This window comes from Danio rerio, chromosome 11 (assembly GCF_049306965.1).
Source record: "Danio rerio strain Tuebingen ecotype United States chromosome 11, GRCz12tu, whole genome shotgun sequence".
Lineage (NCBI taxonomy): Eukaryota > Metazoa > Chordata > Actinopteri > Cypriniformes > Danionidae > Danio > Danio rerio.
In genome coordinates this window covers 23,443,811-23,457,377 of record NC_133186.1, presented here as the reverse complement: position 1 = coordinate 23,457,377, position 13,567 = coordinate 23,443,811, and the positions used below count along the sequence as shown (strand labels likewise).

At 36.2% G+C, this 13,567-nt stretch overlaps 1 protein-coding gene across 2 annotated transcripts in view; it reads left to right on the top strand.

Moving 5' to 3' along the window:
* rassf5 (Ras association domain family member 5) overlaps window positions 1-13,567 on the top strand; it is a 74,153-nt gene that overhangs the window by 1,324 nt on the left and 59,262 nt on the right. Inside the window, exon 1 of one of the 2 annotated variants that reach the window (XM_009305997.5) lies at window positions 9,403-9,896. The exons of the other annotated variant lie outside the window; for it this stretch is intronic. Coding sequence (XP_009304272.2) covers window positions 9,731-9,896 — 166 coding nt within the window. The 5' untranslated portion in view covers window positions 9,403-9,730. Of the gene's footprint in view, window positions 1-9,402; window positions 9,897-13,567 lie in introns of those variants that run through there. 2 annotated transcript variants of the gene reach the window in all.

Below are 13,567 nucleotides of genomic sequence, written 5' to 3'. Positions count from 1 at the left end.
GGATGCATGACATATAGACAGACTGACAGAATGGATGAAAGAATGGTTGTACATGTAGGCTATGGATGTACTTGGCAAATAGTTTGATGGATGGAGGGAGGGATCGATAAATAGTTGGACCTGTAGAAGGATGGATTGATGGATAATTAATTTGGTACTGTAGATATAAGGATAGAAAAAGTGACGGATAGATAGATGGATGAATGGATGGATGAGTAGATGGATCGGTAGATGGCAAAGATGAATGTTTGGAAGCAAAAGTAAAATATTTCAGTCGATAAAAAAAAAGAGGCATATCCTTACTGAAATGATAAAAAATCAAAACCGAAATAAATAAGTAAAATGAAAGTGAACAGAAGCACAGTTGATGCATGTATAGACTTCTCAGAGGGAGGGTTTGTTTTACTGAAGAGTTTGTTTTGTTTGACTTTGCTGTTATAGGAACTTCCAGTATGTTTAATCTAGATGAAGCATGCTGATACACGCGCACAGAGGCTTTAGGGAGGATGAGGGGGGAGTTCCCAGCAGAGGTCATTGTTTTTTTTTCTGTTGTCTTGATTGATAAGTTGAATATGAAGAGGAAAGGGGACTCTGACAAACCCCTCCATAGAGATTCTAAGATGAAGTCGTGTGATTCACTTAATTCAGTTAGGGTTAGGTTTTTTTTCTAGCATTTATTTATTAATTTATTTTTTAATGCCAAAATCCTCTGTTATATATTTAAGTTTTTTAGATATACTAGAAAATGTAAATTCTGTTTAATTCAGTTTATAATACTGTGAACGTTTCCTAGTAATGGGTTGCAGCTGCAAGGGCATCCGTAGTGTAAAACATATGCTGGATAAGTTAGCAGTTCATTCTGCTGGGGCGACCCCAGGTTAGTAAAGGGACTAATCCGAAAAGAAAATGAACGAATGAATACAGTGAATGATGTGGCATTCGCTTTTGTTTGTTTTTTTTAATTCCCAGCGGTTTATTTAAAAGATGAAATCATACCGTGCTGTGATGTCCTTTCATGATCTGAAATGAATGAGTTCACCCTGATGCACAGTGTGAACAGACGGTTGAGACTGTGTGTTTAATTTGTGCGTTTGTCGGTGTGTGTGTGTGTGCATATGGTGCATCTGCTCTGTTATGTGTATGTGTGTGTGAGAATGTGTAAAGCACTGCTGAGTTAGCAGAGTGTCAGCAGTTCTCTTTTGGGAAAGGTACTGCAGTGAACGGCTTGATAAAAAGCAGACAGTGAAATTGCAGGGGTTTATAGGGTGTATCATTTTGGATATCATTTCCAGGCATTATCCTGCCTTACCAGTTCAGTGAAACATCACATTTGAGTGTCTTTTATCCTATTCCTTTTTGTTTTTTTTAGAGATAGTCTGGGAGTGTATATGCAAGAATTATATAGCTGTAGTTGTTTCTTATTGTCAGTGTGTGAACAACAACTTAAAATAGAGAAAACTCGACCTTTTCTGACTTGCTAAGTTGTCTGTGAAAGATGGATTCCTATGTGAAGAACTCTGGACGTTTTGCTGGGAAAAATACAAAAGAATGAGGATTTTAAATGAACTCTTATGAATGTTTCTAGCTTTTTTTGTTTATCTTTTTATTTACCAATGTCACAAATGCTTAAACAATGTTTGAATGATAATTGCATGGACTTAAAGGTTAAAATATCTTACAAGAAGTCAGACTGGGATTACATGAGGAGAGCGAATGAAATTTCTGCACAATTTGGACTCGTGCAACAATTTGTAACTATTTAATATTTTGGCAAATTTGTGGCTAATTCATATTGACCTTTTTTACAAGTTCAAACCATTGGAACCCTATTGAATGTGGACTTTCGGTCTCATTCACTTCCATTGATTTTAAGGCATAAAAAGCATCTTGTTATGCAGCTTGAGGTTTCAAATTTGTATTTTCTTTTTATATTATATTTATTTCTATGAATATTCCTAATCAAACTTGTTTGTAAAGCAAATAATTTGACAATTTTTATGTTTGTTATTTTTAATAATTTCTCCCACAGACAATCCCAGAAAAGAGTAAAAGTCTGCATTGCAACATATAGTCAATACACTTCTATGATCTTCTGTAAAATAATTTTTTTTGTTTGTTGTGTTCAATCTGCTTGTGACCCAACGATGTTGTGTATGTGGGAGTGTTTATTTTATTTATTTATTTATTTTAAGAAACAAAACAAAAACAAAAAAATTGTACAAGATTACATAAAGAGACTTAAGCCTCTTAAAAGTCAAAGTGCACAACAAGGCTACACGATATATCATTTCAGCATCAATTTGGGATTGTGCGCATTCGCAAATAGTCGCATTGCATGATATGCAATGTTGAGTCTGATTATTGCTGACCAGGAGCTACAGAATTGTATTTATTTACTGTATTTATATAGAATTTATACGATTTATGCGGAAAAAAATGTTTTAGTTATTTAGAACTTTTGTCTTCTTTAAAAGTCCAAATATCTATATTTTAAAACAAAACAAGATATTTTTTCTTGCCACACTGACAGATAGTTTTGTTTGTTTTAGGAGAAACTTGAAAAGAAAAAGTTTAAAACAAAACAATATTTTTACTTGATCTAATTTTTTAAATATTTAAACTAGAAATGAGACACAGCAAAGTAAAAAAAAAGCAGTTTTTGTCATTGTTACTTTTCAATTTCTGTGCCTGAATTCTGTTAGACACCATAAAAAACCATCAAATAGTGATCTTTAATCTATTTCATGAGACTGTATTCCAAATCACAATATTTATTGCAGAATACCAAAATATCACAATATCAGTTTGTGCACACCAAACTTAACACTGTATTGTACCCTTACTGAGTATATGCAGAACATGACGTCACATTTCATAGTATTCGAATTTTCATTGAAACCTCATGAGTTTTAAGCACTTGTTCCTCTTTCTCCTCAACCTCTCATTCTAAATGCCAAGGTCGGTGTAATTTTCCCTGGTAGTATTATTTTGGTTTGTAGCTGTGATCCAATATAGGAGCATTTGGGGATTTCCGTATGGTACATTTTGCCATTTTCAGTTTATAGCGTTTTTTTCTTAGTATTTCATGAACATGTTCTGAGATGCCTCCACCAAAAACATTGGCTTCTTTGCACTGTGCTGAGACTCCCATAGCAGAGTTAATGTATGTGACCAGCAGTCACTCATGGGTAAACACAACATTGTAGTTTGTAATTGTTTCTTTTTTGATCAGAAGTGTCTCAGAGCATGCTGGGAGATGGTGTGTTTAAAAGGTTGCGGTGGTGCAGACGGGCTAAAGATGGAGCGTCTTTCTTGACTACTACTGATCACTGTTTTAGTTCACACACCCGTAATTATACACAGTGAATGAAAGAGTCTGTGGTTATGTTCGTCTATAAACAGCTCCTTTGTGCTCATATGCTTTTCAGAACAACAAAAAAACTTTTAGTATATCCGTTTATTCTTCTGTTTGAAAAGAAAACAAACGCAGACTTTTTCTGAAATCATCAGATTCTCAGATGTTTCTCCTGAGAAAGAAAGAAAAAAGGTCAATGAAAAATGAAACTTCTGTCTCATCATCGTTTACTCACCCTCATGTTGTTTCAGATCTCTCTGACTTTATATGGAAAACAAAACATGTAGGTGTTTTTGTCCATGGAATAAAAGATGCCATTTGAGTCCCATCTACTTTCTGTTTCACAGAATAATAAAAGAAAGATTCATGTAGTTTGTAACAACATGAGGGTTGTTTTTGAGGCTATTTTTTATTTTACGGTGGTTGAGAGAGCTTAGCGTGCTGCAATTTAAGAAAAGACGTGCAATTACTAAAATTACTTGCAAATTAAGAAAAGATCTTCATATGTTTGACAGCACACATGCTGCAAATCCTCACAACGCAAACAATTTATTAAAACACATTTTCGAACAATTTTTATTAAAACAAAAACTATTTTGAAAACGCCTTGCATTTTCTCTCAACACTTTCTAATAGATCGGGACACAATGGAAATGTTTCAAAGGGACCCTAAAATGTGACAGAACCGTTTTATTAATTAGTTTGTGTTGTGAAAAAATGCATAGTGTTTTCATAAATTGTTTTTTTTATGTGAGAAAATGCAGCGAATTCTGTTAATTAGTTTGTGATGTGAGAAGATGCATGCGTTTTATTAATCTGTTTGGGTTGTGGGAAAATGCAGCACATTTTTAATACATATTGGCTTTGTGAGGATTTGCAGCACTTGTGCTGTCAAGTGGATGAAGATCTTTTCTTAATTTGCTGGCGTTTTTTTTTTTTTTGTTTTTGTTTTTGTAATTGCACGTTTTCTTGAATTGCAGCATATTAAGCTCTCTCAGGCACCGTCATTTTTTCATGTTTAAAACAGCTCTCACTTTAATAGTACAGCTTCCATTTTGTTGTTTCAAATTTTGCCATTTTATAACAAAAATGGCGAAGAAATAAATAATTGTAAACAGCGTTTTCATGTCTTGTGATTAAAAATCACCGAAATATTTTTTTAACTTTTCTGAAGAACAACATTATTATTTTGTTGTCTAAAATTAGTTCACCCAAAAAAAAAAATCTACTGTCCCTCAACCACTTTTTTTCATCTGTTGAACACAAAAGAAGATCTTTTGAAGAATGCTGGTTGCTGGCACTACTCACAACTCTAGTGTGAAAAAATACTATGTAAGTGCCTGCCATTAGCATTTTTCAAAATATATCATTTATCAGAAGAAAGCAACTCAAACTTTGAACATTTGAAGGGTGAGAAAATAATGAATTTTTTTGAGTGAAAGATTCTTGTAATCTAAACATGTCTGAAAAAAAAAAAACTCTTTTTTTTTCTCAGATTACTTTATTTATCCAATGGTAAGTTCATGCTCTAAATGACAAAATATTTATCATGAATTCAAAATAAATGTATGAAATTGTTTCAGTTTGAAAAACTAGAAATAGTATGGCCATAATAACGCTGAGATTTCCTGAATTATGAAAGAATATCCCGTGAGCATTAAAATGTTCCTCTGGGCTGTTTCTGTCTCAGCCAGCACACATGATTCTGTCTTAACCGGAAACCTCTCATTAATCTTCAATTGCACAAACAGCTAAACAGATCGTCAGAGACATACTGCATTCTCTACTGCGCTTAGTCCAGCCCTTACAGAGTTGCGTTTCTAAACTGTATTGCCTTAAATGACATTTATGCTGAGTCACAGCAGCTTTAGACAAGGTGTCAAGGTTTAGTGAAGGGGTGAGTTCTCCTCAGTTAGCCTGTTCATGTGACGCTCCACATCTCTGCTGCTGTGACTTTTAAAAGGTTTCCTCGCTGCATGGGCCTGTCTTAAAGCATCAGCCTTACCTGATTCTCTGTCGGTCTGGCTTTGTGAGTTTAATCTGGTTTGGTTTTTTGGGCAACCTCCCCCACTGCATCCAGCAGCCACCCGTCTGTAATGTGGGGATGCTGCCTGTCTGCCTTCGTGTTTAATCCATGCCTGAGTAAAACTGTGTTTAGCCATATTGCAGATGGATTAGAGCTTATTGATGCCAGTCAGACATGGGATTGATTTTTAATTAAAAGTTTCAGACAGACTGTAATACTAGAACGAAGACGACGTCTTCCTTTTGGCTTTGGTGAGGTAAAGTGATGCTGCTGGCAAATATAATGGGTTGTTTACCTTTTAACCTTCCGAAGCTCTGCATTTTTACACAAAGGAAAGTATATATATTACAGTCCAAAAATATTGTTTGGTTTTTCATGGCATTGCGGCTTCTGATTATTACAAGAGAAATATCTAGTTCAATTTTGTTAAAGAGCACCTATGATGAAAATAATTTTTTGCTAGCTGTTTGGACTGTGTAGGTATAGTGTGTCCACAGTCATATTGGGATGATATAAATATTAATTTCTGAAGTTAAAATATGATCCCTGCCATTTTGAGGTCTATTCAATGTGACGTAGGAGTGTGGTTTCCCTGCCCACCAAATTAAATTGACAGCCATATATTAACATGTCTCCTTAGTAACGCACAAAATCATATCAACAAGACAGGATGTGCACAAAGCAACTGGGATAAAATATCTGTTCAGCTCTCTGCGATCATCAATCATCATCAAATGTGATCAAGATTTAGTTTTACAAGTTTAAAAGGTTTTTAAAACAGTGCATGCTTGTGATGAATTACTGTGTCTTTACTTTATCACCACAGCCGCATCAGTACAAAAATAAAAGAAGATGCTTCAATCCTGGATTGTGGATATGAAATCAGGTTTATTTTGTACATTAACATAATGGTTGTCCAAACAGCAGTAAATATTAATGTGAATCCTGTCACATTTGCGTGCAAAAAATAGTGCAAAATTAAATGCGTGCACTTTGTGTCTGTGTGTGTGTGTGTGTGTGTATGAACTTTGTAACAACGTTTTGTGTGACTCGTCACTGCAGAAAGGCTTGAATTAATTCCACAACAAATACATCAAAAAATAATTATTGGGAAAGTTCTTACTCTAGTATTTCTCACAAACGTTACGTGAGATCTGCTTTTTTCATGTCTGTCACTATGCTGTTTATCTCACACAGCCAGAAAGGAAAATTAAGGCTCACTCTGAAAGGCACATGGGAACGGTGGGTGGGGAGAACTAGCATTAAAGGCACAGGCAAAAAAAAAAACAGTTCCATGGTGTCCAGAGAAGAAAATTCTAATATTCCGAAAGCTATAATAAATAATCTGATGGCTGTTTTAAGCTGAAACTTTACAGACACATTCTGGAGACACAATGGATGCATCTTAAATCTTGAAAAAGGGGTTAAATAGGTACTCTTTAACACTAGTTTGAAAAAAAGCAATACAGTTGCTAAATGTTTAATACAAATATTTTAATTGGTCAAATATAAACTAATATTCATAATGTTACTACAATCTTCATAGATTTTAAATCCCAAAAGAAGCCAACTGGTGCACTAGAAAAACCGACTAAAAATGGGTTATACATGTTGTATGTGTTTTTGTGGTTAGGTTTGCATAGAGTTAACCTTGTTGAAGCACACAGTTATACAACAGAAGCTTTATCTACTTTCTCAATACGACATTTACCTCGAGCAACATATGGACTGGACCTGTTAAATCATTCCTTCCTGTTTCAGTACCGTGACTTCATGGTATTCAGAAGCTGAATAGACAGCAGGTCTGATCGGTTTAGTATCGGACAGTTAGTTTGAGTTTGTGTAGTGCACTGTGATTCATGTGTGCATGTGCATGTGTGCTTGCGCTTGCGCTTGCGTGTGCGTGTGCGTGTGTGTGTGTGTGTGTGTGTGTGTGTGTGTGTGTGCGCGCATGTGCGTGTGCGTGTGCGTGTGTGAAGTAAAGATTTGTTAAAGAGGTCTGTGATGATATGTATGGGGCATTTTGCTGAAAATGAGGAGTGAGTGTGCGAAAGTGTCACAGGACTGTTGGGAGTTATCACAGGCTATAATTAGACTGCCCTTGGCTACTCCTCTCTACCTCTATCGCTCTCAGACTTGCTCTCTCTACTGAGAGACCTAAGGTGAGGACAGCTGGAAATGTGTCACCCCATTTATTATAGTCACCAGAAGCACATCTTCTGCATTTTACCTGAATATACAATGCTATCTCATGGCAACTTGTAACTTTTTGATTTTGTGGCTAACTCAAATAAATTCATATAATGTATTTTGTACAATTTAATACGATTTGCTCATCACCCGATGACGGTTGGGTTTAAGGGCGGGGTTGGGTGCCACGCCTCCTTTTTAAAATGGTACGTTTTCCTACGATTGAACTCATACGAATTAGCCACTAAACTAACAAAACGTAAAAAACTTATGTTTTCTCATGAGATCAGGCTTGAATATATATTCTTTATTTGGTTAAATTGGACAATATTTGACTTAATTATAAGATTATAGATTATAGATTATACCAAACCATTAGATTATAATAGAAATCACCACCAACCCTCCTAAATCAATTACAACAGCGGTTCCCAACAGGGGGGTCCCAGCCTACAAGGGTGTCTCAGCGAGCTCTGTGGGGGATCGTGTCATATTTTAAAATTTTTTTTTAGGAGTGATTTGATTTGATACTGAAAACATGAAATGCAGGAAATACCCAGATAGTTACTTGAACTACGGTTTTATTCCATTTTCTCAAAGCAATGAGTCCCTGACCCAGCCACAGTGTATTATTTGCGCCAAAGTTCTTGCTAACGATTGCATGAGGCCGTCCAAATTAATAAGACATTTGCAGACGACTCATCCAAAATACCGTGACAAGCCCACAGCAAAAGAATTGGCACTCACCCAAAAAGATATGAGGGACGTCAAAGCTACTGACAAGAAAGTTTTTAAATATTGGCAACTTATATAGGTACAATTTAAAGGCCAAAGGCTTACGTTTTTCAGTTACAAATGGCCTACTGATGTTTTGCTTATATATTTTTCATTAGCCTATTATTTGTGCATAAACATATCAAGATATAGTAATAAACATACCATTTGTTTGAAAACAAATTGTTTTGTCACCCTTACTGGGGGGCCTTACAATATTTTCCAGGGGAAAAGAGGGTCTGGGAATCACTGACTTACAACACCCTTGAAACAGCTGAATAACCCAAAACTCACCATCAAGACTGAGGGAAATGTCTAAATTGGAGTATGAGGTGGTGTAATGAGCTTTAATATAGGAATTGAAGATCTGAATCACGATTTTGGATTAAACCAAGCCTCTGAATCATTAAATTATAATCAGAAATGTATTATTAGATTTTTGATGAACGATTTGCATTTATTCAATAATAATCAACCTGCCGAATCTACCAATCAAAGCATTGGGTGCAATATTATTTAAATGTTCAAGGTATTAGATCAGTAAAAATCAATGTGTAATCTGGAATATGTAGTATGGGCCACACATATAGGGCAGGTGAAGTGATTTATGGAGGTTATCAAGTTTTATGTCGATGATCAAAACCTTCAATGAGCCCGTATTAGTTGTTGTGAGAAATGAAGCAAGATGCTGCTCTCAATTCTAATTATTTATAGATGTACACAAGAGAGAATGAGGAAGATGGAGGGTGGAGGGCTGGCGTGTTCAGAACTTGAGCCGTCCTTCACCACAACAGGTTTCTCCAAGCGTGGGACTGTATTCTCACACAGGAAGTGGCATGATGGCATGGAGTGACAGCAGAGAGGCGTAGAGGGAGGGAGAGAGGGAGAGATTGACGGATCGATCGAGATGGAGAAAGAAGGACTGGGAGGGAGAGGAAAAAGAGAGTAGGAGGCAGGAGTGCAGTGCCTCTGTGCCTTTAAGGATTCAGTGAAAAACATGCTGCAGAGAGCAGGATGAGTGGGTGCAGTATGAGCTGGTATGAGTTCTGCACTGCGTGAGAAAAACAGGAGCACGGACGCAGAGAGAGCAGAACAGGAGAGAGAGTACCAGTCAGCGAAGGTGGGGTTTGTGTCAGAGGGTAGGGGTGCAGGGTGGCAGAAAGGCAGGGAGGGGGGGCGTTCAGTGCACAACACAAAACCGAGCGCAGCCCTGCGATGGTGGACACACAGGAGCGACTGGCGCAGGGAGCCCACACCGCGACGCAACGGAGCCGCAGGCGCCCAGCCCTAGCCGGGACGACGGCCGCTCACGGACTGGCACCTGGAGCGGGTCGCAGTGGTGGCACTGGGGTCATGGCCGCAACAGGCCGCAGATAGCAGCGGTCATGCTGCCGGAGATGGGGACGGAGGAGGTGGTGGCCAGCGCCTGCTTCGGACAGGTCTCCAAACGACTGGGGCGATTCTTCCGCCGTCTACCCAAGTCCCGCTCCTGGTCTGAGGGCCTCCGCATGCTGCGGCGCTCCAGCAGTAGTGGGACCCTCATGTTATCAGGTACTGTAACTTGAGACCGAAATTGGAAGGAGACTGAGATAAAATGAGTTAATTCACTAAATGAATGTGAGACTGGTACTTCATGTACTTTTATCCTCTGTGACTAGACCTGTCCAATTAGGCTTCATGTCACAGAGCTCCGCAGTGGTTTTCACCTTCCTTAAATAGCCTTAGTCGGTTCTTGTTGGCGCATCACATTCTTGTTCTCCTTTCCCTCTCTCTTGATCTCTTTCTCCCCTCTGTTTCTTTTTTGCTCTCATATTGTTTCTATTGTTGTCCATTGATGTGTTGAATAGACATTGATCTGTAACTTAGCTGCTAAAAGCTTCTGTGGTTCTGGAATGTGCCAGTGAAACAGGCAGACAGAGTGCAATGTGCTCGCACACATACACAAAGTCAGAGTAATGCTTAGTTATCACACTGTTGTCTATGGTGATGCTGTTAATAGCTGTGGCGCAGGTTTGCATGATCCTTTTCAGAATCAAGATGCAAACTAGAACAGGGTGTTACTCTGCACTTACTTGGCTGTTTTGAGAGACTGTTCGCATGTTGCTATGCAGTTGTTGCAGTGTTCTGAGTGATATCTGGGGCATTGCTATAGGCCATTTCTATAGGGTTCAGAGTGATATTTTAGGAGTTACTATTCAGTTTGTGGGTTTTTATCTGATATCTAAGGTGTTCTAACCTTTTTTCTAGGGGTTTTCTAAAGAGTGTATAGGTGGCTTCTTGGCTGTTTTAAGTGGCTTCTAAATGGTTCTGTGGGATCTCTCTGGTCTTCTATATGGCTTCTAAGGGGGTTTTCGGCCATCAAGAGTGTTTTAAGTGGCTAAAGGAGTTCTGAGAGATCTTTACTGTGTTCTAAGTGACACGTGAAGGGCATCCTAGTTAAATAAAGGGTGTTTAAAGCGGAAATGGGTTCTGTTTGATCTCTGTGGTGTTCAGATTGGATCTAATGGATTCTTAGTCATCTCTACTGAACCTCAAGTGGCTCTTAAGGGGTTCTGTGGGATCTCTGTGGTGTTCAGAGTGGTTCTAACAGGTTTTTAGTCATTAAGGGGTTCTGTGTGATCTCTATGGTATTCAGACTGGTTCTAATGGGTTCTTAGTCATCCCTACTGTGCCTTAAGTGGTTCTCAACGGGTTCTGTGGGATCTCTGTGGCGTTCAGAGTGGTTCTAAGGGGTTCTTAGTCATTAAAGGGTTCTGTGTGATTTCTGTGGTGTTCAGAATGGTTCTAACGGTTTCTTTGTCATCTCTGCTGTACCTTAAGTGGCTCTTAAGGGGTTCAGTTTGATTTCTGTGGTGTTCAGATGAGTTCTTAATAATCTCTATTGTGTCTTAAGAGGCTCTAAAGGAGTTCCGTGTGATCTCGGTAGTGTTCAAAGTGGTTCTCAGTGATCTCTACTGTGCCTTAAGGGGCTCTTAAAGGGTTCTGGGGGATCTCTAGGAGATTATAACTGGTTTCTAAGGGTTTTTGAATGATCTCTACTGTGCCCTAAGTGTCTTCTAAAGGGGTTCTCTGTGGTCTTTATGGTGATTTCAGTGGTTTCTATAGTGATCTGGGTGGTTGCTAAGTAGCAACCAATTCAGAAGAGAGAGAGAAAAAATCATATTCTTATTCCTCGATAATATGGTTTATGTCCTCTTATGTCTTGTTTGCTGTTGTTTTTCTCCAGTTCATAGTGTAAAATTTTACATCTGACTTTTCAAGACAAATCGCCATTGTGACATGTTGTGAAATACTTTGGAGGTAAAAAAGGTATGTCCTAAAACACACCAGTTATTGATCTTGTCTGTCTCTTACAGGGTGTTTGAATTGTATTGACCCAATGTATCATATCATATACAGCTTCCCGTTTACATTTCTCATGGATCGTTCCTTGTTTATGAAGTCATGTTAGACGCTCTGGCATCAGTGGATGAATTTGATCGTAGTGCTGTTTTTAGCAAAATGACATTTTGATCAGAAGCTAAGGGAGTTGAAATTGAATTTCACCATTGATCTGGATCGGAATCCCTCTTTGAGTAGACGTGGCCTGGGATACTGAACACCAGGCTAATGAATAAAAAGTGATCTAGTGCAAGTGAACTTTCCTTCAAGATACACTAATGAGGCTTCTCGTTTTTCTAAGCTTTTCAAGTCTTTGGTGTAGAGTGATGGTTTAACATGATGTGAAGGTCATAGCCTGAGTGCTTGAGTTTTCTTAGTAGTGCTTTAGATTGACATTGACTTTAGTTTGCTAACTGTCAGAACAAGAAACAGATTGAGGAACGGAGTGCTGTACTAATGGTGTCACATCTGGTACTTAAGTCCCAGTGTACTTCAGTTTGTAAGTCATGGCCAATCCAATTAGCACTTAAACTGTCTGGCAAATATAAGTGTTTTTAGTCTCTGGTTTGGAAATGTTTATGATTGGAGATGCGTATAAGATGACGACAGCAGTTTTCTCACCCTGTCTGCTTCATGATGACGTTGGCCTACAGCTCTGGCACACACTGACTCACTGCTGTGAATGACACATGCTGAGTGAGACACAGATCAGAGGCAGGCGCTGTGGATTTTACATTTTTTTACAGTGTGGATGTCATGAAGAAAATATCATCTCAAACAGGATTTAGGGTTTGGAGGGTTTTAATACTGCTAAATGTGAATGGTGAACTGCCCTAACAAAAATGAACTTTTTGGAACTTTTCGCTTTAAAGAGAATTTATATTATATTATATTATATTATATTATATTATCATAATATATTATAATAATATAACAGGAGAACCTGAATTATATTATATTATATTATATTATATTATATTATATTATATTATATTATATTATATTATATTATATTATATTATATTATTTTATTATATTTTATTATCATAATATATTATGTTATATTATTATATTCTGTTATAATATTTTAACAGGAGAACCTGAATTATATTATATTATATTATATTATATTATATTATATTATATTATATTATATTATATTATATTATATTATATTATATTATATTATATTATATTATATTATATTATATTATCATAATATATTATAATATTATAACAGGAGAACCTGAATTATATTATATTATATTATATTATATTATATTATATTATATTATATTATATTATATTATATTATTTTATTTTATTTTATTTTATTTTATTATCATAATATATTATGTTATATTATTATATTCTGTTATAATATTATAACAGGAGAACCTGAATTATATTATTTTATATTATATTGTATTGTATTGTATTGTATTGTATTGTAATATATTTTAATATATTTTATTATCATATTATATTATATTATATTATATTATATTGTATTTTAATATATTTTATTATTATATTATATTATATTATATTATATTATATTATATTATATTATATTATATTATATTATATTATATTATATTATATTATATTATATTATATTATATTATATTATATTTCCAATTTCTGTATTATCTGTAGTTGTTTGCTTTACTTATTGGCCAAAGTTAGTCTTTTTTTTTTTTCAAGTGTAGATTATTCTTGGCCAAAGTGCACTGAACACCTAATGTAACCATAGATGTGACTGAAGTCTAAAAGTATTCAGTCAGCTCTAACTGACTCTGAATTTTCGATCTATTCATGTGAGCTTAATTGTGAAAGGC